Source organism: Vicugna pacos, chromosome 3, assembly GCF_048564905.1.
Source record: "Vicugna pacos chromosome 3, VicPac4, whole genome shotgun sequence".
NCBI classification, from domain to species: domain Eukaryota; kingdom Metazoa; phylum Chordata; class Mammalia; order Artiodactyla; family Camelidae; genus Vicugna; species Vicugna pacos.
Window position 1 is genome coordinate 15,621,756 of NC_132989.1, and position 27,256 is coordinate 15,649,011.

At 43.9% G+C, this 27,256-nt stretch overlaps 1 protein-coding gene and 1 non-coding gene across 3 annotated transcripts in view; both read right to left on the minus strand.

The window, feature by feature from the left end:
* ABLIM3 (actin binding LIM protein family member 3) overlaps positions 1-27,256 on the minus strand; it is a 165,751-nt gene that overhangs the window by 109,525 nt on the left and 28,970 nt on the right. For both annotated transcript variants that reach the window (XM_072955102.1, XM_072955098.1), the window contains exons 2-6: positions 15,269-15,435; positions 12,439-12,534; positions 11,650-11,775; positions 1,608-1,847; positions 1,136-1,235 (exon numbers count right to left, since the gene is read on the minus strand). In XM_072955102.1, coding sequence (XP_072811203.1) covers positions 1,136-1,148 — 13 coding nt within the window. In that variant the 5' untranslated portion in view covers positions 1,149-1,235; positions 1,608-1,847; positions 11,650-11,775; positions 12,439-12,534; positions 15,269-15,435. The remainder of the gene's footprint in view (positions 1-1,135; positions 1,236-1,607; positions 1,848-11,649; positions 11,776-12,438; positions 12,535-15,268; positions 15,436-27,256) is intronic.
* Positions 22,864-22,936, minus strand: TRNAA-CGC (transfer RNA alanine (anticodon CGC)). Its single transcript has one exon. It is a non-coding gene; the product is annotated as a tRNA-Ala (tRNA).

Genomic DNA, 27,256 nt, shown 5'->3' on the forward strand with positions numbered 1-27,256 from the left:
CTTTGTTTTCCTCCCCTCCATGCCAACAGCCCTGAAATGGAGGGAGGGGAAGAAACTGGGTTTGGTCTGACACAGAAGTACTGATTTTTTCGGGCCTTGCTTCTCAGTTCTAGCTTTTTTAGAAGAAACTTGCAGATTCTTAGCTTAGCAAGACCTCTAATTCAACTCTTCTCATCTTACAATGAGCAATCTGAGATCCAGAGAGGAGACGGCGAAGTCATAGACCCAGGGAAGTGAACGTTCCTAGGGGTTCTCCAGTTCAACAACCCCACCTGCTGCTGAATAACCCAGGCAAGCTAAGCTGGCCCAGTGGCAGGAGGAGGGGCTTGAACCCAGACCTCCCTCTAGGGTGGTGCCCAGGCCACCTGCCCCAGCAGCCCATGGGCAAAGGAATTATGTTGAAGAGAAATAGAGTGGGCCTCCTTGTACTTCTTACTGCATTTCTCAGCAGTTGAGGCTCAGCTCAGCAGCAAAATGTCTGGTCCTGGCTCTGCAAAGCAGTTGCTGCCTCCAGCATGTTAGAAACATTGGCCAAAGGCTTGTCTCTTTTTCCCTCTTTCACAGGATGGCTAGACAGCCTGCAGGTGTGTGAAAAAATCAGCCCTGGGCCCATGGGGCTGCCTGCACACAAGAGCGGGCTATTTCACAACCTCCAGATCCAAAGGTGGCTTCCTGATGATTTGTTTATCAAACTGCTGGTTCCTATCCCAGGGCCTGCCCACATCCACCCACCCACCAGCGGGAGGGCCAGCCTCCCTGCTCCTCCCAGCTCCAGGGCAAGCTGGGCCTTCCATGGCTTTCCAGCTGTGTGCCGGGAGGTCTCCTCAGAGCCCCCACAGTCAGACAATGGCCACACTACTGCTTCCTAGGCCTTCCCAGGCATTGCTAGAAGGAGACAAGCAGCCTCCCCACAGAGGCGAGTGACGCTGCCGATAAAACATTAGTTAAATTATCATGAAAAGCTGAAGCCATATCCTTGTGCCTGGGAGCACAGAAAGGACCAAGGAGGAGTCTGGGGGCCTGGTGTCCACCCCGGGCCAGGCTTCCTTCCTCCTTCCAGGCAGCCCCAGCGCAGGCTCCTGCACCTCCCGCCCCCACCCTGTTCCCATGGCAAAGGAGAGGAGGACCCACTTACTGCTCGTGTTCATGGTGATGCCTTCGCACTGGGTCTTTCATTCAATACGTAGGCTCCCGTTGCTTTTTAAATCTTCAGATCTTCCGACCTCACTCATCACCTAGAGGGTGAAAGGGCAGTCCAACGCTAGCTCTGTATCCTCAGGTGCTGTCCCCTCTCCGTCTTGGCTGTAGCCACTGGCCTTGAAGGCGAGTAGACTAATTGGCGCAGGTGAGAGCAGGAGGGAGGCGGAGGCAGAGAGGATACGGGCGCCTAGGTCCTCCAGCTCCTGGAACCTGACTGCCCGGCAGAAGCCAGGCTGGCAGCGCCTGCTCGCGCACACCCCCGACTGTTGCAGCCCAGCAGCTCGGGAGCCCAAAGGGGGTGTGGACCACAGGGAGGCAGGGCGGGGGCAACGCGCGGGGCGCCCGGCTCAGCTGGGCAGCGCGTCCCCGCCCGGCTGCCGCGAGCAGCGACCCGCCCCAGGACTCACCTCTCGGCCAGTGTCGGGAGCCAGAGGCCCCAGTCCGGGCCCCTGCGACCGGCTCATGAATCCTGGTCCTCTTCTGGGGTCTCGAATTCCAAGGCGAGCGAAGCGAAATAGGAGAGCTCGACATCCATGATGCGGGCTCGCGGCGTGGCTGCGCGGGGGGCGCGGCCGCTCGCTGCTGCCACCTGGTGGACGCGCCGGTGCGTATCCAGGCCCCGCCCCGCCGGGGTTTCTCCCTGGGTCCTGGGGAGTGAAGGGGGATGGATGGGGCCCTTGCGTCCTGGGGCCAGCAAGGGGATGCCTGAGCGCTGTTTCCCCTCCCTGAGTACTGGGTTCTAAAAGCTAAACAATGATAGGAAAATAGACACGTCATCGGGAGGGGCTGTGAAGAAAGGATTGGCGTTGCAGGAAGACAGTGTTCGCTTCTAATCCTGCTTCGAAACAGATGGGTGTAGTCTGGTCTTGAGCAGATCAGTGCCGTCTGCGTCATCTTCCTCAAGTGAGGAAGGTGGCGGCTGGACAAGTGGGTGAGACATTAGGGGTTAAGAAGACTTAACTTCTGTCCCTACCTCCCCCTTCGTACCCCTTATCACTGATTCATTTGTTACAGTTGTTTATCATCTCTCTTCCCCATGAGACTGTTAACTCTATCAAAGTATGGGTCTTGTCCGTAAGATTCATTGCCAGGCCCTCAATACCTAGAAAAGCACCCAACACGTGGTAGGTATCGATAAATATTTGTTGACAGAACGTCCTGGGTCTTCTCTGGGTCTAATATCACGAAGCCCTCAGAGTAGAAGGTCTAGGAATCCCCACCTTGAAACACTTCCCTGTCTGAGGCAAAGAGCTGGCATGTGGCCTCATGACTTAACCTCACTGGTTCACCCAGTTTTGTACGGCCACTAACTCTTGTCCAAAAGTTGTTTTTTCCCCCTATAGTTTTTGTAGGCGTGTATTACAGAAAACTGTATTCTGATTTTCTTGGCCATGATTAATTCAGTGGGGTGAGGTTCTTTATATTTCCCTGACTACCTACCCTGTCACCTTGTGAACCTAGTTCATGGTCACAGAAGCATCACTTTTGAGTAGAAAAACAAGACTGAAAGGCCACATAGTCCCTGTCTACAGAATGACTCTGGTTAGAGTATGCATAGAATCAAAAAGCTGTGAACACATCCCCAACTTATAGACAAGGAAACAGTGGGTCAGAGAGGCTGAGCTACCTGCCCTCAGACACACAGCATCTGGTGGCAGAACTGAACCATATCTTCTCATTTCTAGCGTGGTCCCTTGTGAGAGTGAGTCAGGGCACCAGAATCTGGGATGTCAGGGTAAGGGTAGATAGCCCTCCTCTTAAAACTAGGAAAAGAACATCTTTTTTAGATAAACACAATGTTTCTGCCTTACACAGAGTGAAAAAATTTGATATGGCTCTTGACCCCAAGACGTGATAGCAGTTAAAGGATCTTTAGATAAATTGAAGGGTCATTGGATTTGAAACACATTTCAATAGCTTTTTAGGAATTTCTTTGAGTGGAGGAGGTGTAACTGCAACCTCCTCACAGTTTTGTTTGTATAACAATCACCTGAGAGATCTGCAAAAAATGGTTCCTGGTTCTCTGGCTCTGCATGTTAAACAAGGATCCCAGGTGATTCACAGACCCCTCTTTGCTTCTGAAAAGGCCTAGAACAGCTTTCAAAACACAGTAGTGCTTAATAATTATTTAAATGAGTCCCAAAGATCTCGTTAGAGACCTCCTACATTTCTCAGATTGAGATTCCTTATCCAATCCCCAAGTTACATGTACCTTGCTAGGTTCTACTATTTAGAAAAAAAGATATTTTTTCCCTGGGAGAAAGTTCATATAAATTAAATATGTAAAATTAATAGGCCTGTTCACTGAACACACTAAGTTATCACCCAAAGCCTCAAGGTTTGCAGAACTTTTCAGAGTTCAGGTTTACATAGTCAAATAAAAGCATATTTTTCATTCGTTTATTCATTTACTGAGTATCTACTTTGTGCTTGGCCCTGTGCTGGCAGGTGGGGACAACAAGACAAACAAGGACCCTGCCCTCCTAGAACATAAATCTTTTGGTGGGAAGTGGAGGTAGACAACAATTAACTCAGCCAAGTGTGAATCAGGTAAACCAGGTGGTGGCTTGGTTAAGAGCCCAGGAGCACTTACCAGCCTGGCTGATTTTCAATCTCAGCTCCATCACTTCCAAGCAAGAGACTCAGCCTCTGTGAGCCTCATATTCAACTGTAAAACGGTTATAATATGGTGCCTACCTCACGGATTGCTGTGTGTGTGAAAGTACTCAGTGTAATGCTTGGCAAGTGAAGACTTGACATATGTTAATTATTAGTATCATCCCTCACTTATACTCACCCCCTAAGACAGTCTGGTCAATTTTCTACTGACCTGTTGGGCTTTTCCACAGAGCAGTGGCCATGAAAGTATGCCTCAGAGTTCTCCAACGACAGAGGGCTTAACTGACCAGCTCTTCATGTCCAGGGTTCTTTTTAATACCTAACCCAGCGGGCTGCTGATGAGTTCAGCTCTTTGAAGGGACCATGGATCTACTCTAAAAAGCCCCGATTAGCTTCTGTTGGGGAAACAATCTCATTTTCCCTGCGCAATTTCAAGGATAGGGAGAAAAGGGTTAAAAGAAGCTAGAGAAGCTATACGGGTGAGGATGTCCACAACAATGGAGGCAGCCGGGAAAGACGCAGGAGGAAGCTGGGGGTGGGATCCTCGGTGGAATGGGCTGTGAAAATCATCAGGAAAGCAGAATCCCGGCTCTGCCCTTGCAAGAGAATGGAGCCGAGACCCGAAGAGCAGAGGGTCCCTTTGTTTGGAAGTTTGTTTTGAACTTTAAGACTCCAGAATGGAGATAAACAAGTCTCCCTCGGAAATAGTCAAATGCTCCTGGGTGTTGGAAAACCAGCTGGCAAAACCATTGGGAAACAGACTTTCCACCTTCTTCAGGGGGAAAGAGGAAAGCTGGGGGGCCAGTTTCACTCCGAGTGCTCCCCCCATAACGCTTCTCTTCTTCTCTGACTTCCTGTCCCCACACAGAGTGGTCTGGCTCCCCTCCCCACTCTCTGCCCCCTCATTGCTGTTATGGACGGACACAGCCCTAGACCCCCAGCTTTTCTTTCCCATTGCCTTTCTCGTGTGCCCTTCCAGCTCCATCCTACACGTCTGCCCTCCACATCAGCCTGCCTCCTGTCCACTCCTGCGCTGCTCCCGTCCACTCATGGGTACGCTCTCATCCATCCTCCTCTTGAACACAAAATCCTTCTGGCCTGTGAGGGATGGGAAGGCTAGGCAGAGGTGCTTGTGATCTGAGAGTTTCTACTTGCCATCCCTAGGCTGTTTGAATATCTCACCAAGAGGGAGTACTCCCTTTATTTTTATTTGAAAAATAGTATGCAGTTGTTAACATGAGACAGATCTACATGTGGTCATGAGGGAAGATTTTCATTGTATGTGATTAAATAAGAAAAGAACATTGCAGAAACATATATATAGTATGTTCTTTGGGATAATGTATATATGTGGGTATATTTTATTATGTATGATATAATACATATATAATATAGAGAACATATAGGATATATACAATATATCATCTAAAATAGTGAAATCATTTTTCTACAAATGGGATCCTATGTAGGTGCTACATGTATGTATACCTATAATGCATCGAGAAAGACCTGGAAGGGCACACTCCTAATTACCAGGCCCTTGGATTAAGGTAAGTTTTTGGATTATGTAGGTTTAACCAAGTCAGCTGGACAAGTGTTAGATGTAAGAGATCTGGGCAGACATTAATTTGAAGGACTAAGGTTTTTAGTTCATTTTTTCATGCTTTCAACAACTTCTGATTGTTTATTCTATGCCAGGCACCATGTTGACCAGAAATAGGGGGAGGAGTCAATACATAAGTAAACACAGACTTATGATTACAATCTGCAAAGTAAGAGCGGAGGGGCAATCATGGACACCTGGAAACAGGTGTCTTCTCAACGGCTGGCATTTGAGCTGAGGCTGAAGAGGAGGGAACCACCATGCTGATTTGGTGTAGGGCTGGGGGAAGGAGAGAGTGCAGAACTAAGTGGCAAAAAAGAGTCAAAGGTCCGTGGGGGAGGGAGGCCAGGACACAGGTGTGCCGGCTTCTTTGTGGAAGAGCTGAGTGGGAGGCACATAGTCAAGCCCACATTCAGGATTAACAAACCTGGGGTGGAAATGGACTGGGAGGTCAGAGATGCTGCTTACAGTCCTGATGCAGCAGGATGTCAAAGCCTGGGGAGTGGGATACAGTGGTCTGGAGTAGAATCCCAGCTCTACTCATCACAGCTGTGTGACCTTAGGCACGTGGCTTAACCTCTCTAGGCCACAGCTTCTGAGTGTGTGAAGCAGAGATCATAGCAGTGCCTACGTCACTGTGAGTGCTAACAGCAGGGAGACATTAACAACTTAGCACAGTGCCAGACATCTAGTAAATGCTCACACACCTGGCTTTATTCACTTTGGAACAACCTTACTGACTTGCAAGGTGACCCTCTCTGGGCCAGAGTTTCCACATTTATACATGGAGGCTTGAAACAGATTGAGTCCCAAGGTTCCTTTCACTCTAAGCATCTGAGTGTCCTGTGGCTGGAGCTGGGCAAGTCTGACCACGTTCTAGGCTGGTGCAGGGCCCTTGATCCCCCAGGGGCACCGCTGGGTTGCGCCGAGACCCAGGTCCTGAGTGGAGAGTGCTCTTCCCGCCAGGAAATGCGTGGTGCTTCCTAACTCCATGTCTGCACCTCTTTGCTTCCCAGGGGAGCCCTGAAACCTAAGGAATTGGCAGGTCGCAGGCTGGTTTTTCTAGCTGAGGCAGCTTTGTCATAGGGCCATGCTTTTCCTCCTGTTCCTCATACTGTTTTGTGGAGAAATGTTTAAGGAAAATTAAAGGGGTTCCTGCGGTCTTTGGGAAGCTTCTGGGGGGAGCAAAGGAACTGGCTTTGAGGCCAGCGGGTTGGAGGCTGCAGCGCTGGCCGTGGGGACGCTCCGGGCAGACGGTCCCACCGCGGGGCTCTGCGGAGGCCTCACGCTCACATCCGACCGCAGCCTGAACCTCCTTCCTGCCAGCAGACGCAAGGAGCTGGGGTGGAGCCAGCTCCGGATGGGAATCCGGGAGTCGTGAGGGCTGGACTAGGGCCTGCCATTCCCTCGGCCAGCCTCCTCTGGGCTATTGCAGTGTTGGTGCACCCAACCTAAAAGGGACCTCGGTGACCTTCTATCCGACTCTTCCACTTTACGGATTAAGGGACTGACTCTTACTCATTACTCATCCATAATTTCTCTTCCACCTGTCCTTCTCCTGGCAGAAACCTCCTCTGCTGTGCTTCCCATGAATAAAGTCAGTCATTTCCTTAAGATCCCCTCAAGTCCCATCTGAGCCCAGAGCAGTCAGTAGCGGGGGCCCACCTTATTTTATATCCCCCCTCCCCTTTGGCTCCCTGCACAGAGGGACTCCTTGGCCTTTCAGTGGGTTTGTCCATCTTGGAAACTTCACATATGCTGTTGCCTATACCTGGTTTGCTTTTCTCCTGTTTCTTTGCAAAGCTGGAATCTGCTTATCCCCAAGGTCTCAGCTTAATTGCCAAGTCCCTAGAGAGGACTTCGTGACCAGCTAGCTCAGGTATTCCAGAGAAGGTCTTTACTTAATGTGTGGAGTGAAAGCCCCTCAGACAACTTGAACTTATTCATTTCTTCTTAGAGTTCAGTTACATTAATTCCCATGCCCTCTCCCCCAAAATCTGGCTCTCCTCCCTCTATTCGCTTGGCTCTTTAAGACCTAAATTCTATCTCTGAATATGGTCTTCCACTAAATCCTTCAGAATCTGCTAAGGATGCATATTTCTCCTAGCTATTAAGGATTACAGACAGGTCTTCACAGCCATGCAGCTGGAAAGTCCAGTGCTGCCCTGTGCATGAGAACAGGACAGGGAATCAGAAGACCTGGGTTCCAGCTTTGCCCTCCCTTCCTAGCTGCGTGGCCTTGGGCAACCAGTTAATCTTTGTTGTCTTAATCTACTTGGCTGTAATGAATAACAAGTCCATTAACATTATTATAAAATATATTATAATTCTCCCTTTCCTGTGTGTATCTCAGGGTTGTTCCAGGAATGAAATGAGAACCTGTGTGCTTTGTAGACTAAAGTCTATGCAAAGTAGGTGGGGATTATTTCCCCCTCACTCATTATAACTTAGTTATTTACACAGAATTTGCAAAAGGTGACATCATATGCCCTGCTATCCAGGACGGCCACGGAGAAGGGCCAGCAGATCTCAGCGGCGTATGTGCACCGGCCATCTCACCATTACAGTGTGTGCCACTGCCTGGAGGGTCACACTGCAATCCACAGGCATTCTGCAAGCACCTCATGACCTCTGAAAGGGCATCAAACTTCCACTTGTGAGAGAACCCTACACGTTCACTACCTGGGATCACAGAGTTTTAGACTGTCATTACTGTGAGAGTTTTTAGAGTTCATCAAAAACAAGTTCCTCTTTCTACAGAATCCAAAAGGCGTTGGGAATTGGCAAACAGCCTGCAGCGGGCTAATGGTGAGGATGGCAGTGCTGAGGCAAGGTCTCTGGGTTCTAGGTGACCATTTGGTTGCCAGAAATTCCCACGGCTGATTCTGCTTCCATTTGGGGGTTGCATCTAAGAGCAAAGTCCTCCTGACACAGAGGAGCATTCACAAAGTGGGCAGAGAGGAAGTTCCACTGCAGCATTTTACTGCTTACTCCATTGCACTATTTTACTTGTAATGCAAAAAAGAGTGGGAAACAGTTTAAATGACAATTCGTAGGGAGATAGACTGCGGCACATCATACAAAGGAGTGTTACACGGCGATTAGTAAAATGAGGTGGGCGTTTATATAACCTGGATAGCTATTCAAGACCTGTTTTCTGGTGTGTGTGTGTGTCTGTGTGGTGTGGTGGGTGGGGGGGCAAAGACAAGTTGCAGGGCCATCACATGCAGTATGCTACAATTTATTTAAATGAACCTGTAAAAATCACACTATCTTCTCCAGGAGTACAACACATATGCATTTTAAGACATAAGAAATGGTCTGGAAGGCCTCCCATTTAACTGATAGTAATAGTATTCAGCTCTAGTGGGACAGCGATGGAGAACTAACAAAATGACCAGGGTTGGAGGGGGGCTCCAGGGGCACGAGCCTTAAGGACCATGTTTTCTTTCATTTAAAAAAAAGAAAAATGTATTCACAAGTCCTTGGGTGATTAAAAATTGATAACAGTTAAAAAATTAGCCCCAGGCTCTACTGAGCCCTTCCTCTCGGCTGGCAGGGCCGATTCATGACTGACTAACCTTGAATGGGTCTCTGTGACTAAAGGGAAGGGAGGGTCCACTTTTCATCGCCATGCTGTCTGGTCACTTGACCCCTGGGGGCTCCCTTGGCCTTTGGAGGCCTGTCCCATGCCAGGTCCTGAGAGTGAGCACAACGTGGCCAGAGTCCAGTGCGTCAGGGTCCTCCTGCAACTGACCTCCTGGTGACTCAACATGATGGACGGGTCTGCCCAGCACAGTTGACAGAGAACCATGAAAACTGAGCCTGGAGGCTCCAGTCTGAATCTTAGCCCTGCCTCCACCTTCCAGGGAGATGCTGGGCGAGTGCCTGCACCACAGCACATGGCCTTGCCCTGGCTCTGACCGCCTCTCCTGGCATCTCCCCCTCACTCACTCTGTTCCAGCCATGCAGGCTTCCTTTCTGTGCACCCCGCCTCCCACACTTGCCCCAGGCACTCATGGTTGCAGTTCCTTCTGATCTGACCATCTTCTCTCCAATGTCCATGTGACTGGCTCCTTCTCGTGGTTCAGGTCTCGTCTCTAGTGAACGTTCCCGCCTAGAGAGGCCTTCCAAGTCACCTCCCCATCAGTCCCTCTCTCACATGCGCTGTTTTAAATTCCCCTGGAGAATGGAACACTGCCAGAAGTTATGTTGCTCAGTTTGTTCATGCACTTTTATCCACTGAGTGGCCCACTGGAAGTTACAGGCAGTAGGAGCAAGTACCTGTCCTGTCCTCTTCTGGAGCCCAAGCACCAAGAATGGCGTCTGGCACATAGTAGGTGCTCAGTAAAGATTACGGGAATGTGTGACCTTTGCAATCCCAGTGAGAAGAGTGCACTTGGAGAAGAAGGACCCAAGTTTCCTTCCAGTCCCCTCCTGTCAGGAGCCAAATCCCAGAGTCAGGCAGGACTGGACGAAGGGACAAGCCCTGTGGCTCCTCTTCCAAGTCGGCCATTACAAGGCTGAAGTGTGGGCCTGTGACTTAATGCCCAGATGCTCCAATCTGCTCTTCTAGAAGATGAAAGGATTGGGCTAGATGCTTCTTTTCAACTCCCAGCTTTTACTAAGCTATAAAATATAAATGGTTTGTGTCCACGTGCTCAAATCAAGATACATGCTTGAATACACTTTCTTTAATATGCCCTAAATATCATTTTAGTGTGTTTTTTTTTTCCATTTTCCTCCTTCTCATAAAAAATGGAATGCAGAGTGTGTGGCAGGATGGTCTCTGGTGCACTGTAATACGGAGCCCTTTATGCAAAATTCATTATTGAATCAAAGGCTGCAGTTTTCTTTTTCTCATTTGTTTCTCTGCTCCCCAAACAATTTTCAGGTTTCACATCTTTATTAGTGTTCTTTGGTCCTTTAGCAGAATGAAAATTCTGTGTAAATAATCATGGGGGCTGTATTTTGAATATGACTAAGTGGGCACACAGAAGAATATTGAATGTTTGTTCCAAAACCCCTCGTTCCAGCACATGGAGTGGGGAGTAAGGGTGAGCTCCTGAATTTCCATGCAGCAGAAAGGAGCCGGGCCAGCCTGGCCTTTGGGGTCAGATTCTGATGTCAGTACTGACCCTCCACTTCTGGCTGGAGAGTTAACTGAGGAGGTGCCTTTGATTTGGAGGCTGGAGGCCAAACGTGTTATGAAGCCTCCTATTGCTGAGAGCTTGCTGTGTTCCAGGCACTGGGCTAAGAGCTTTGACTTCATTATCTCCTTTAACTTCAATTCTTTCAAGTACTCTGTGACTTGGGAATTGTTATCACCCCATTTTTTCAGATAGAGAAACTGAGGCACAGAGAGGGTAAATCAAGTAGGAGTGGAACTTAGATTTAAACCCAGGCTATCTGAGACCAGAGCCTACAGTCTTTCCCACCACCAATACTGGTACATGCGTAGTACAGGATCCTATACCTATTATGCAGTACAGGTCTGGCTCTGCTAGGACAAGTGCAGTTAATAAAAATAATCCCTAACATTCAAGTTTCTAATCAAGATTTTTAAAAGTAGCAATCAATATCAGATTTAAAGAAGATCATAAGCAAGTCAGGTATTATTTATTCCTTAGATAAACACACCAGGACTTGCTATGTGCGAGGAGAATGTATATACTTTGTTGCCCCAAATAGAGAGAGTCCCTGCCCTCCTGGGGATTATAGTCATTTGACATCAGAGGAAATGAAAGCTGAGAGATTTTGTATAATGTGCCTGTTTCCATTCAGCTTGTCTAGGGCAGAACTGACATTCAAATCTAACCACAGGACCCCTCAGCCACTAAATTTCCTGCTCAATGGGAAGTAGTAACTCTCAGGTGTCCAATTTGAACAGCTGCCTATCATCTCTTCCTTTCCTGTGATCTATGGGAACAGTTGAATGATCATTCAATAAATTGCCAAAGATATGGATCAGCATGAGTGGACTGAATAGAGCAGGGTTTCTTGACGGTGGCACCGCTGATATTTTGGGCTGGATCATTCTTTGCGGTGGGGGCTTTCCTGTGCATTGTAGGTGGTTTAGCAGCATCTCTGGCCTCTGCCCACTGGAAGGTAGGAGCCAGCTGTGACAACTAAGAATGTCTCTGGATATTATCATATGTCCCCCTGGAGGCAAAACTGCCTTAGGTTTAGAACCACTAGAATTGAGTAACGAAAAATAAAACACTCACCAAAAAAATCCTCCGTTGCTCCAAGCCAATGATAGTTTTGCATACATGGGACTTACATCATCAGAGGTTAGGAACCCCGATCTCATTCAGTTAAAATAATCCTCGGAGCGACCGGGAAGCCTGGAGCTGTGGGAAGACCATAGTTTCCTCAGGTGAGATTGTTTCCTCTGCAGCTTAAATAACCTGCCTGTGCTGCCCTCTGCTGGTTAAGTCTGTAACTTCATTTTGGTGTGGATCAGAAGATTAAGAAAGGAGAGCTAGGCACTGAAGTCCCCCGGAGTCTACACCCTAATCCTCATCCCTGTGAAAGGAACCCCACAGGCAGTATTTAACAAAATTTCAGCTAATCAAGATCATCTAGGAGGTATATACAGTTTTCCAGTGACTTTCTCTCCAGGGATTTTGACGCCTCTTGTGATGTCAGTGCCTAAGGAGACCTCACAGGCCCCTTTTGGAATTTTTATTTTTGGTAGGGATAGGTACTTAGGTCTATTTATTTTTAGAGGAGGTACCAGGGATTGAACCCATGACCTCGTGCATGCTAAGCATACCCTCCCCCTCCCTCAGGCCCCTTTTAGAGCCCCTCCAACACGCCATACTCAGCCCTGAATTTCTCCTCCTCCTCTCTTCTCCCACCACCTTCTTCTTTTGTTTATTTACATATTTACATATTCACAACAACATATTTCATATGTGAATAACTGTTGCTAGAAACCTCAGATAACACAAAGCACTTTTAAAAGAGAGATAATGCTCTTCTCCCTTCTCCTACCAACCCCACACCCTCACCTGGCTTCAGGAGGCAGGGGTGTTGTCTGCTCTGGGCTCTGCTGACCCCTCATCCAGCCCAGGGCCAGGGGCATGGGGAGGGCCCTGGATGTGCATCTGTGGAGTGAATGAACAAATCACCATCATCAGGCTGATGTGGTCTCTTTCCTATATGTTCAAAGTCACATATATAGTGTGCTTCTGTACATAAGTGGGGCCACACTCTATCACTGTGTGCAAGTTTCTTCAGTTTTTGCATCATAATATGGCTTGGAAATCTTTCCTTGACTCTCCATCTAGACCTGCTTCATTCTTTTTCACTGCTGACTAAATGCACCATCAGTATTTGACTGTTTTCACATTGATGGGCATTGATGTGCCTTCCATTTCTCACTATTTCCAGCCATGCTGCTTGCATGGCCTGTTGGTGCCCGGGTGCGAGTGTCTCCAGGAAAGACACCTGAGGTGGCCTCGCTGGCTGAAAGGGCACCTCCTTCCTGTCCCATTCACTGGGTCAGATGCATAAAACCTGAACTTTTCTTAAAGGTAAGTCGGACTGAGGAGAAATTCCTTTCCCCGGGAGTGGTGGGGAGTGTCAGACCTGGGCTTGTATCCTGTACTTGGTGTGCGTGCACACACACACACACAAACACACCCTCCTGTCCCAGCCTGCTCACTGGGGAACCTAATCTGAAAACATGAACTGATTAGTTTAGCATGGTTTGTGGAAGCATGCTGAGCTGAGAGTCCTGAGGTCTGAGTTCTCATATAGGCTTTGCCATAAAACTGTCTGTAAGTGTTGAACACATAACTCAGTCTTTATGGGCCTCAGTGTCTTTATCTTTAACATGGGCTGGGGAGTGGACCCGTTACTATAAAGACACTTTGACTGCTAACCTTCCAGGGTGAGGCGTCAGTTGCCTGCCCTTGACCTAAGGTTGGCTGTGGGAGCCAAGAAACAGGAAACTGATGTTTTGGCAAGAGCAGTCAGCAGTCCGGGTAAGGTCAGAGCTGGTGGCATGGTGACCTCTGCCCCAGTCAGCAGCCCCACCTCCTCCCTCGAACTGCTGGGCCAGTACCTCGGCTGACCCTTGGCAAGAGAAAAGTCTGGGTAACACCTCACCCCTGGTGCAGTGACCTGTCTGCACCTCTGATGGCAGTCGGGCTACAACACACAGACACTGCTGGGCCCTCCTGGCAGAGTAGTGAGGACCAGGGCCCTGCAGTCCCTTCCCGGGCTCCAGCCCTGACTCTGCTTTGACATGTCAGTGGGTGAGCTGGGACTAGTCACCCAGACTCTTGGTGTCCTGATCTCTAACCTGGGGACAATGTTAGTAAAGCTCTAATGGGGTGTTGTAAGGATTAAGTGAAGTTCTTTTTTCTTTCATTTTTCACTTTCTTGACCAAAATGTATTTATATTATTACATGTAATATAAAAAGAGTTTTCCTCACTAAAATATAAAATTTTAAACAGAGTGTTAGTTATAAAAACCAAAGAACTGGCATCTGGGAGTCTTGATGTGGAGGGTAGAGTAGAAAATAGTTGAGAAATAAGAGGCTGTTGGACTAGGGCTGTAGGTGAGTCTCCAGAAAGAGACCTTTCTTGCCAGGTGGGTCTTTGCTAATGCTGGACAAACGTCATTCTGAAACTTCCACAAGAGTGGGGATCCTGGTCAGTTTCATTCCTTGCTTTGTCCCTGGTGCCTGGAAGAGTGTCCAGCACAAAGTTGGTGTTCTGTAAATATATTTGCTTTTTCTTTCTTTCTTTTGTTTTTTGGTTTTACTGTTCTTATAATTTTCTTTTTCAAAATTACTTTTGTTTTCCAGTTTTGAGATATAGGTGACCTACACTATTGTTTTCATTTTAGGTGTACAACATGATAATCTGTTATATGCATAGAACTGTGAAGTGATCACCACAATAAGTCCAGTTAACATCCATCACCTCACATAATCACAATTTTTTTCTTGTGGTAGGAACTTTTAAGATCTACTCTCTCAACGACTTTCAAGTACACAATACAGCATCATTAACTATAGGCAATATGCTGTACATTACATCCTCAGGACTTATATATATCTTATAACCAGAGGTTTGTACCTTCTGATCACCTTCACCTCCTTTGCCCACCTCCTCATTCCCTCCTCTGGCAACCACTCATCTATTCTCTGAGTTTGTTTTTTTTAGATTTCACATGTAAGTGAGGTCGTGCAGTATTCGTCTCTAACTTATTTCACTTAGCATAATGCCCTCAAGGTCCATCCATGTTGTTGCAAATGGCAGGATTTCCTTCTTTTTCATGGCAAGTAATATTCCATCATATTTATCTATGTCTATATATCACATTTTCTATTTTTCAGTGGATACTTAAGTTGCTTACATGTCTTGGCGATTGTAAATAATGCTGCAATGAACATAAGGGTGCAGATAACTTTTCAAGGAGTGATTTCATTTACTTCAGATACGTACCTAGAAGTGGGATCGCTGGATCCATCTTTCTGAGTGCTCAGACCAAAACATTAGTCACTATTGATGCTTCTCTTTCTCCTACATCCTACACTTAATCCATCTAGAAATCTTTTAGATTTATTTGGATATATCCAGAATCAGAACACTTCTCACCATCTCCACCATCACCGAGGTCCAAGTCAAGGCCAGGAGACTCCACTCCTGCCCTTCTCTCACCCACAGCCCATTTCTACAGAACAGCAAGAGTGATTCTTTGCAAATTGAAGGTCAACATATCAATCTTCTGCTAAAAAATCCTGCAGTGGCTCCACATTTCAGTTAGAGTAAAATGTAATATTTTTGCAATGGCTTACCATGCTTTACAAAACCACAAGCCTCACCTCCCTCTACTCTCTCTGTCCTGGACATTCTCCTTTTGTCGCTCCGGATCCATTCTCCAGACTTTTCCCCTCTCCTTTCCTCATCAGCAGGGTGGCCACAGGAATCTTCAAATGTGCTCCACTGCCTTTTGGCTTGGAGTTAGATCAGTTGGTGGCAGGCTGTGGTACTGGAAGGGGAAATGGGAGCTGAGAGAGGTTGAGGTATTTAGTCTTCTGTTTCCTTCCTTGCCAAGCCTGGTTGTGGCCACGACTGTGCTCCTTCACCAAAGACCACATCTCCTGCCAGCAGCCCTGTCCCACGGCCAGCCCCCTCGAGGTTCCAGAAATCCTGCTCTCTGCTGCCCTCTTCTGGCCTAGAAGTGCTAGAGCCATCAAGCTAGTGCTACCTCTCCAGGGCATGACCTTGATCGTTTGTCTTAACTCTGTGCATAGCTTTGCAAACAGCCTTCTACTTAACACTCCTCAATGACCCCTTTTTAAGGTGCTCTTTGCTTCTTCCCAAACATGATTGATCCCTCACCCTGGCATACTCTGTTCAAGCAACACTTTCTAGCTTGGTCTTCCTCTAGCATGCACTCCTGCCTCAGGTCTCTGCACTGGCTATTCCCATCTCCTGGCATGCTCTTCTCCTGGATGTTCACGCACCCTTCCTCACGTCCTCAAATCTTTGGTCAGTTGTCACCTTCTCAGTGACCACATCTCTCTCTGTCCTAATGAAAACTGCAGCTCTTCTACTCTGGCAGTTCCAATCTTTTTTTTTTTTAATTAAAAAAAAGTACATATCCTCTTATAATTCACTACATAATTTATTCATTTATGATTTTTCACTGTCTTTATCCTCTCACTAGACTTTTAGATCCTTGAGGGCAAGGACTTCATCTGTTTTTTTCATTGATGAATCTCCACTACCTAGAATAACACCTGGAACACAGTAGGTGATAAATGCATGTTTGCTGAATGAGAAAAAGTTTGAATACATCCCATTTTGTTCTTATCTCTCAATGGCGCCCACCATGGTTTCCCTTGAAACGTATAACGCAAGTGCATATCTTGTAATTCCAACTAAATTGTGAGCTCTCCAAGAGGAAGAATTATTAGCGTTTATATCTGAGGTTGCAAAGAAAAGGCCCTTGGGCTGGACTTGGCCTGCAGGCAAGTTTGTTTGTACTAAAGTATCGGTCCACACAGTGTTTCAAGTATTATTTTGATTTACCTTTCCAACATTAAAAAAATGGGGATATTCACTTGAAGACATGGATTTCTGGTTTCCATGCCAAATAAGAAAGTCTGGTCATATTTTACAGCATGTTTCTCATTTTATAACAGCTGAGCGGGGTCCTCCTCCTTAGACTGGCCATGTCCCCTCCTGTGCATCAGGGCTATACCTCTTTCTGTTGCTTCTCTGACCTCCTCTAAAGCAGGTGTCACCCAGCCAACTTCACTAACTTATGCAACTGCTTGGCCCTTGTAGACATAGAAGTTTTCAACCCCTGATGGTAAAGCATATCTCAGGGAGACAATAAATGTTTAATGATGGTGAGGTTATACTGATGATGAAGAAATATGGGTTGAATTTCTACTTTTTCTCTTCTTTTCTCTTGTAACTTCTCTTCATCTACTTGTGCTCTCAGTGTTGATGTCTTCAGACACAACTGTGGTTTTCTTTCTTTCAGTTACACTATTTTGCTTTTTGTATTCTCAAATTCTATTATTAGGTGCATACATATTTATGATTGTATGACTCCTGAAGAAGACGTGAAGGAGACTGAAGGAACAGAACGACTCTGAGGAAACTTTCAACCAACATGTGGTTGAAGACTCAAAGGACACTATCAACCAACCTGACATAATTAACATGTATTCGACTTAACAATAGCAAAGTAAACATTCTTTTCAAGTACACATGGAACATTCACCAAAGTAAGTCACATTCTAGGCCACAAAACACACCTCTGCAAATGTATAAGGACTGAAATAACACAAAGCATGTTCTCTGACCATTATAGCATTACACTAGAAATAAAACTAGAGATACAGCCTCCAAAACTCTAAATAATTAGAAATTTAAAAATACACTCTAAATAATAACTCATGGATCAAAGAAGGAATCACACAGGAAATTCTAAAGTACTTTGAGTTAGACAAATGAAAACACCACATGTAAAAATTTGTGTGATACAGCTAAAGAAATGTTTTAGGAACATGTATGACATTAATTACTTTTAAAGAAGAAAAGTTTCAACAGTGATCTTAGCTTAAGCCACCTTAAGAAATTATAAAAAAGAAAGCAAGTTAAACACAAAGGAAGCACAAAGAAAGAAATAAAGATAAGAGCAGAAATCAACAATATGGAAACCAGGAAAATAATAGGGAAAATCCATGAAACTATAATTTATAAATTTCTATCTGTTATGTTCAATTAAAAAAGAGAGAGAGAGAAAATACCAGTTACCAATATCAGAAATGAAAGAGAAGATTTTATTAGAGATCCAATAGAAATTAAAAGGTTAATAAGGGAATAATATGAACAACTTTATACCAATAAATTTGAGAACTTACATGAAATCGAAAAACTGCCTGAAAGATTCAAACTCCCAAAGCTCACTCAGGAAGAAATGGGTAGTCCAAACAATGCTATACCTATTAAAAAATTAAATTTGTGGCTAAAAACTTTCCAACAAAGAAAACTCCTAGTCCACATGAGTTCAGTGGTGAATTTTACCAAACACTTCAGGGAGGAATAATACCAATTCCAGAGAATTTTTTTTTCCAAAAAATGGAAGGGGATGGAATATTTTCCAATTTGTTTTATAAATCCAGTATTAACCTGATACCAAAATTAGACAAAGACATTACATGAAAATAAATCTACAGCCCAAATATCCCTCACAAACAGAGATGCAAAAGCCCTTGGCAAAATAGTAGTAAATTAAATTGAGCAATATATAAAAAGGATAACACATAGTGAAGACGAGAGTTTATCCTTGTAAGGTTAGTTCAGTATTCAAAAATTAATCAATGCAATCACCATATCAACTGATAAAAAGTGATTATCTCAATAGATGCAGAAAAAAGCACTTTGGAAAAAGTCAACATTCATTCATAAAAGAATCTCTCATGAAACTAGAAATAATAGGGAAGTTCTTCAATCTAATAAAGGTCAACTATGAAAATGTATAGCTAACATCATATTTAATGTATAAAAGACTGAATGCTTATCCCTGAGATCAGAAACAAGGCAAAGATATCCACCCTCACTACTATTCAAAGGTGTACTGAAAGAAAGAACAAAAAATAAATAATACTAAGATTAGAAAGGAAGAAATGAAAATTGTCTTCACTTGCAGATGACATGATTATCTAGGTAGGAAATCCTAAAGACTCTACAAACAATATGTCACACCAGTACCCAAACCACAAAACACAGAGATAAGTCTAACAAAATACATGCAAGATTTATGTGCTCACATTTATAAAACATTGATGAGAGAAACTGAACTAGACCTACACAAATGGAAAGACATGCTGCATACGTGGATTTGTCAGTGTTGTCTAGATGTCATTTCTCCCCAGATTGATCTACAGGTTCAATGCAATCTCAGTCAGAGAATCAGCAGTTGGGTGTGAGCTGGCGCACGCTCTGGACACGCCTGACCACTCCAGTGAGGCTCGCGCCCAGGGCATCCTCAACCCTGAAGTGGTCCTCCCAGAATATAAACTGGAACACGATGCAGGCCTCCTTTAAAATGCTCGTGACGTTTCCACGTTGCTTTGAGAATCAAGCTCAGAATCCAAGCAGCCAGAAACACAAGCCTTGTGTTTCATGACCTGGCTCCGCCTTCGCTTAGCCTTCATCTGCTTACTCTCCCCCAAGGAGGCTCCAGGCTTGCTGAAGTTTTCTATTTTGGGACAGATTGATTTAGGAAACTCTTTCTGTCACTAAGTGGAAATCTTTCGTCCTGTTACGCTCACCCTGGATTAGACTCCCAGAGACCACAGAAGTACAATCTCTCATGAGAGCCTTTAAGCACTGAAATGTGACTGTTCCCTCCGAGTTTTTTCTCATGTTTGCTAAATGTCCTCTGTTAACTAAGGTATTCCTTGATGACTTGCTTTGCTGAGTTATTGCCCTTTTCTCAGGAAGTTCCCATCAATAAATGTCTATTTTAGTATCTGTCATCTAGAGCTGAATGCACAGCCCATTAGCCGGCCCAGAGAACAGCAAGGCTCGCCATCTTGTTTTCTGACACAGTAAATCTCCTCATGTGGCCTACATTGCGTTAATGTTTGGTAGCCTCATTTACAGATAAATTCATACTTGGAGCTTGAGGGTGCCTAAAACTCTGACATATTTCTTATATGTGTTGCTTTTAGCTGTTTCCCACTCTGTACTTGTGTCATTGTATTTTAATATTTTTACATTTATTTCATGTGCTTTTTATCTTACTGTGACATTTCCATCGAGGTTTTTGAGATAATGGTGAATTCTGATTCTGTTTTCCTATTCACCGTCTGTCCAACCTCAACAATGACTCTGACCAGCTCATGTCCAGGAGGTCCTCAACAAGTCCCTTAAACATCTCTTAATACTCTCCACTCTGCTCTCCCTGCAGTACCACAGCTTAGTTTGATCTGCCTTCATCCAGAAATAGAATGCTTATCCTAGCTGGTCCCACACATCTATTCCTGCCCCCTCTGGTCTCTTCTCCACACTGAAGCCAGGCTAATCTCTACGAAACAGAGAAATTAGTTCACAATGTCCCTCTGCTTAAAGCACTACAAAACTCCTATTGTTCATATCCCTTACGTACTCTACCAGCTTCCTACATCAGCATTCATTCATTCACTCAATATTTCTTGGTACCTACATGAGGCAGGCATGGCTCTAGGCACTGGAGACACAGCTGTGAGCAAAATAACACAAATTCTCTGCCCTCATAGAGCTTACATTCTAGCAGATGAATGCAGCTCCTCAGGGCTCCCTGTGCCCTCGCCTCGGCTCACTGGCCTTTCATTCCTTCACACTAGTCGTATTCCCCCCTGGAACAGGGCTTTGGAGGGACACACTGGTCCCTCTCTCTGGAATTCTTCTTCCCTCTTGTCTTTGTAACTCTTACGTATCTTTCAGATATTAACTTAAAAGTTACTTCTGCAGGGAAGTCTTCCTTGATTTTGCCACCTAGATGAAAGTCGCCTTTGATGTGCTCTTACAGGACTTCCCTTTCGCCCTGTCACAGCCGTTACTGCACAACCATTTTTCTGACACTTTGACTGACCTCTCAGTCCTCAATGGACTGTGGGTTTTTTGAGGGCAGGGGCTCTGTTTTCACTCAACAGTGTCACTCAGTGTTCAGTACAGAGTAGGCACTCATTCAACATTATTTAAAGAAATGAATTTATGCCTTCATCCAAGACTATTAAAATTTGGCCTGGAATGGAATGAGAGCCGTGACTAAGAACCTGCTCTGAACATAGCATCCAAGAGAGCAAGGAAGTAACTTATTAGTAGTCTTTAAATCAGTCATCAGTCTGTCTAACCTTATTTGGATTCAGCCCACACTTTTTCCCATCTCATTTGCAAGATCTCATGGGAGGCTTTTCCAAAGTTCAGCTCACTATGTCATCTGCTCTGCTGACTATCCAAAAGGCAAATGAGGTTTGTTTCATGCAACTAAATTTCATTCATGCACAGCCTCAACATACTTGGCCCCCCATCCTCTCACCTGTAAGATGCTGGGCTACATCAGGTGATTTCTAGGATTCCTTCTGACCAAGAATTTGGGAGCCAGGACTGGGGATTGGCTCGCTGATGCTGCTGGGGGTGAGGTGAGACGCTGCGCCCACAGCTCCAGCTTCACCCAGACAACCAAGGGAGGTGTTTGCAGAGAGAGGCTGGGTGGGGAGCCCTTTCCCAGTGGCAGGCAGGTCAGTGTGGGCCAGGCCAGTCAGGGAGGGAGCAAGAACAGCAGCCTTGATTCCTGGGATGCTCTCTGCCCTCCTCCCCAACCCTGACCACCCCGACAAGAACCATACTGTGTGCCTCAATCCTAGAATGTGTGGAATGTGCCACAGCCTGATAGGCATAAGTGATCTGCAGAGAGGCAGGGAGGAGCTCTGCTCCCTAGTCAGAGGCCTGACAGTGCAAGGACTATGGGTCCTGAGGGCTGGGCTGCCCCTCCCATCCTCCCTGGGCCTCCTGCTGCAGCCAGGATATCAAAGGCTGCACTGTGCTTTGAGAAGGACTTCGAGTCCCTCATGTTTCTGGCAGGAGTTGGAGGAGGGACATCGTTAGCAAGGTGCCCCCCCAACACCATTCAGGCCGATGGCAGTTGGTACCTCAGCCCTGAAAGGGTGGTGCAGACAGAGGTGGCTATCTCTGCATCCCTGGGTCAGAGGGATGTAGAGCCTGTTTTTCCAAAGAAATAGTTCTTTGGTTTTGTTGATATTCTCTATTTTGCCCCAGTTTTACTGAGATAAAATGGACACACAATGCTGTATAAGTCTGTGCACAGCACAACTATTTGACTTACATATATTGTGAAATGATCATCGCAGTAAGTTTAGTTAACATCTATTTATTTGTTCAACTTCTATTTGATTTCTGCTCTTACTTGTACTATTTTCTTTCTTCCTTCTCCTTACTTTTTGCTTAATTTGACTTGCTTAGGTAATTGATTTGAGACTTTCTTTTCTTCTCATATAAGCACCTAATGTTATAAAGTTCCCTTTCTAAAGCACTGCTTTTGTTGCATTCCCAAATTTTGACAGGTTGTATTTTTATTTTATTACATTCGGACTATTTTCTAGTTTCCTTCATGATTTCTCCTACATCCCCTGAGTTATTTAGGAGTGTTCTATTTAATTTGCACATATTCGGGGATTTTCCAGGTACATCTCTTTGATTAATTTCTAATTTAATTCCTCTGTCTTCAGAGAACCTACTCGTATGCTTTCAATCCTTCAAGTAACTTGATATTTGTTTTTTTGTCCCAGAATATGTACTTTCTTGGTGAATGTTTCACATGCATTTGAAAGGAACGTCTATTTTGATTGGGGGAGGGCATTGTTATATAAAATTCAACTAGGTCAAGTTGATTAAAAGCGTTGTTCAAGTCTTCTGTATCCTTACTGATTTTTTTTTTCTGGTCTAATGTTCTATTCATTACTGAAAGAGAACTGCTGAAATATCCAACTAAAATGGTAGATTGTTTTCTAGTTCTTTCAGTTTTGTTACTTATTGCCTCGTGTATTTTAAGCTGTGCTGTTAGCTGCACACACTTCTAATATTGTATGTCTTTTTAATGAATTAACTCCTTTATTATTAGGAAGTATCCCTATTTATTCCTGGTTATATTCCTTGCTCTGAAGCTTACTGAACTGATGGTACTACAGGCATGCCAACTTTCCTTTGATATTTAAATAGCATTTCCTTTTTCATCCTTTTACTTCTATCCTAGTTATGTCTTTATATTTATGTATCTAGGTTCCTTTCTTCAGTCAGGCAATCTCTGAATTTTAAATGAGGGTGATTAGTTTTATTTATTTATTTATTTATTCATTTATTCATTCATTCACTTATTCATTTATTCATTTAATAGAGGTACTGGGGATTGAACCCAGGACCTCGTGCATGCGAAGCATGTGCTCTACCACTGAGCTATATCCTCCCCATTAAATGGAGAGTTTAGGCCATTTTCATTTAATGTAATTATTACTCGGTTGGGTTTAACTCTATCATCTTGTCATTATGTTTTTTTGTTTCCATTTGTTCTTTGTTCCTTTTTTTCAATGGAATCTTCAAATTTATCCAGTTGAATTTTGTTTTTTAACAGGATTATTTTATTATTATAAGGTGTTCACATTACCTGTGAAGTGGTATAGTGTATTTGAAAGTGGACTTGGATTAGTTGTAGGTGTATACTGCAAACTCTAGGGAACCCACTAAAAACAAAACAGATGTATAACTGATATGCTAAGAAAGAAGAGAAAATGAAATCATATAAAATGCTCAGTTAAAACCACAAGAGGTAGAAAAAGAGTGGAAGACATAAATAGGACCAAAGAATAAAGATAGCAAGTAGAAACAGTAACAAATATGGTAGACATTAATTTAAATATATCAATAGTTGCTTTAAATTTCAATTGTCTACATGTACCAATTAAAGACAGAATTGATTAAAAAAAATGACCCAACTACACATTGTCTACAACAAGCCCACTTTAAATAGAAAGACACATGTAGATTAAAAGTAAATGGGTGGAGAAAAATAGACCATGATAACATTAACTGAACTATTAATTTTAGAAGTCCTTCATGATGCGATAAGGCAAGAAAAGGAGGCAAAAGGTATACAGATTCGGAAGTGAGACTGAAGACACTGTTCACAGATGATATGATCATCTACACAGACAACTGAAAAGAATCAGTAGAAACTCCTGGAACTAATAAGCAATTTCAGCAGGGTTGTAAGATATAAGGTTAACATACAAAAGTCAATGGCTTTTCTAAATGCCAACAATGAACAAGTGGAATTTGAAATTAAAACCACAATACCATTTATATTAGTACCTCCAATGTGAAATATTTACGTGTACCAGATCTATATGAGAAAGTCTATAAAAGTCTGATGAATAAAGTCAAAGAAGAACTAAATAAATGGAGAGAGATTCTGTGTTCATGCATAGGAAGATTCAATAGCGTCAAGATGTCAGTTCTTCTGAACTTGATCTACAGATTCAGCAGAATCCCAATCAAAATTCTAGCAAGTTATTTTAAGGATATCGACAAATTGACTCTAAAGTTTATATAGAGGCGCAAATGATTAAGAACAGCCAATACAATATTGAAGAAGAATAACAAAGTTGGAGAACTGACACTGCCTGACTTCAAGGTTCACTATAAAGCTACAGTAATCAAAACAGTTTGGTACTGGCGAAAGAAAAGACAAATATATCAATGGAACAGAATAGAGAGCCCAGGAAATAAGACTCTCATAAATACAGTCAACCGATCTTTGACAAAGGAGCAAAGGCAGTACAGTGGAGGGAAAGTAGTCTTTTCAACAAATGGAGCTGGAACCACTGAACATCTAGACCTGTGTCTATTCTAGGTATAGACTTTATAATCTTCCCATTAATTAACTCAAAATGGATCATAGACTTAGGCGTTAAATGTGTAACTACAGAACTCCGAGCAGAGAACCTAGGAGAAGACCGACAAGACTTTGGGTATTGAGATGCCTTTTTAGATTCAATACCAAAGACATGATCCATAGAAGAAATGAATAATAAGCCAAACTTCATTAAGTTAAAAACTTCTGCCTCCAGAAAAGACATTGCCAAGAGAATGAAGAGACAAGCCAGAGGCTAAAAAGAAATATTTGCAAAAGACACATCTGATAAAGGATTGTTATCCCAAATATACAAATAACACTTAAAACTCAACAATAAGAAAACAAACAACCCAATTAAAAATGGTCCAAAGACCTTAATGGACACTTCACCAAAGAAGACACACAGATGGCAAATAAGCATATGAAAAGATGCTCCACATGATACATCATCAGAGAAATGCAAATTAATACCACTACACACCAATTCGAATGCCCCAAATCCAGAACACTGACAACACCAAATGCTAGAGGGAACGTGGAGCAACAGGAACTCTCATACATTGCTAGTGAGAATGCAAATAGTACAACCACTTTGGAAGACAGTTTGGCAGCTTCTTACAAAACTAAACATACTCTTACCATATGATCTAGCAATTACACTTCTTAGCGTTAACCCAAAGGAATCAAAAAAGTATGCTCACACAAAAACCTGCACAAGGATGTTTACAGCAGGTTTATTCATAATTGCCAAAACGTGGAAGCAACCAGGATGTCCTTCAGGAGGTGAACAAACTGTGGCATAATCCAGACAATAGAGTAATTTGCTGACCCCACCTTGCTCCTTGGCTACAAATCTCCACTTGTCCCTGTTGCATTTGGAGTTGAGCCTGCAAAATCCCACTGCAGTAGACTCTTCCTGAATAAAGTCTTCTTTACCATCTTTAACAACTGTCATAAATAGTTTTTCTTTAGTATCAATTCCAAAGGCCACTGACTTCTCAATACAAACCATAAGGGTCAGTAGACTGTAAAATAACATTAATTAAAAGAGAGAGACTGTCAGAATTGATTGTAAAGACAGTAATGCCCAATTGTATGCTATTGACCAGATACATATACTTTAAATTCAAAGATAAGGTAAAAGCAGTTGGATTGAAAAGATATCATGTAAGCTGTAAGTGTAATAAGGTTGGAGTGGCTGAAATTGTACACAAAAAGACATATAATCATTATTAATACATGTACTGAAAAATAGATCTTTAAAATATACAACGAAGCAGTTGAGAGAATCAAAGGGAGAAATAGAAATTCTATAATCGCAATTGGGGATCTTAACACCCTCTCTCAACAATTAAATAGCACACAATTGGAGGAACCCCCAAACCGTAAAAATAAAGATGACCTGTAAATCACACAATCATTTTACGTAATTAATATTTCTGCAACACTATATCCTGTAACTATAGAATAGACATTATTTTCCTCATGTACTTGGTACATTCACCAAGATAAACCAAATTTGGGAAGATTATTACTCATGCTTAGACTCATATATCATCTGCAGATGAGCTAGACACCACAACAAAACACATCTGTGCAAGGACATTAACTTTGTGACATTTACTTGCTTACAAATCTTCCATCACTCAGCATTTCCTACAAGGTTAATTTAAATCTCTTCAGGCGGACATACAAAACGCTGCACAGTCTGGATGCCATTTTCACCCTCATGTCATGACTCATTATACTCCATTTCATATCATTTTTTTGGCCACAGTTAACATGGACTCTGTATTATCTGCTAAACCGACATTGCACATTTGACTGCCAAGTTTTCATCCATTTCTTTCCCAATATTTTTATGCTCTCCTGCACACCTTCACTTAGGATTGTCTGCATCCTTTCAGGCGCAGCTCAATTATCTTTTCCTTTACTGTGTCTCCTCTGATCAGAGGCTGAAGTTTCTCTCTCCCTCTCTGCTGAGCTTCACTGAATTGAGATTCTGTCACCTGTAACACGCTGATTCAACTGACTGATTCTTGATAAAAATGACCTGGCTTTAAGGAGAAGGGACATTCAGACCATGGCTAGCTACAGTTCAAAGCAGAATTTCAGGCAAGCACGGAGCAGGCAGCCCAAGAGACAGCACAGCCAATCTGTAGAAGTTGACATTAAGGAATTAATCTGGCTCTAAACATTACAAGAAGTAAATCCCTGAAGAGGACATAGATGGACATGGATATTTTGAAATATCCCAAATGGTCTGTAAATAAATCTAAAGCAAATGTTAACCATTCCTCTGAAATGCCAAGTAAAGAATGTGGCTTCTCTGTCTCCAGGGAGATACTTTATTGGTATCTAATAAAGATAACCAATCAAAACTGGAAAAAAGTTATTGATCACCTACTAAAGGCAAGGTACTGAGACAGATGTGCAATCTCGATGGCTTCTTGAAAACAGGAACTTGTCTTGAGCAAGAGACAGTAGCAGGCCAGGGTATAAAAGTTCCAGATACTCGATGCCATAGCTTTGGGAAACAGACGGGGGAATTGTCTGCTTATAGCAGGCTTAGGCAGCAGGGTTTTCCAGAGGGTAAAGAAGGATACTGGGGCACAGCACCAGTATTGCCGCGGCAGGAAATGGCTCATCCACCCTCTCCATGGAGAACGACTCATGATAGGGAAGTTATGGTTACAAAGCAAAACCAAGCAAAACAAGGGGATGCCACTTAATCTGATGAATGTTTTACATCGTCCAGGAAATACTGGCTTCATGCAGATTTATGCAGAAAGCGACCTTATGCAGAGGATGGAGGGTTAAGATAGCTCATGGCTGAAAGGAATAAGGGATTTTTCCACCTGTCATCTTGGAGATC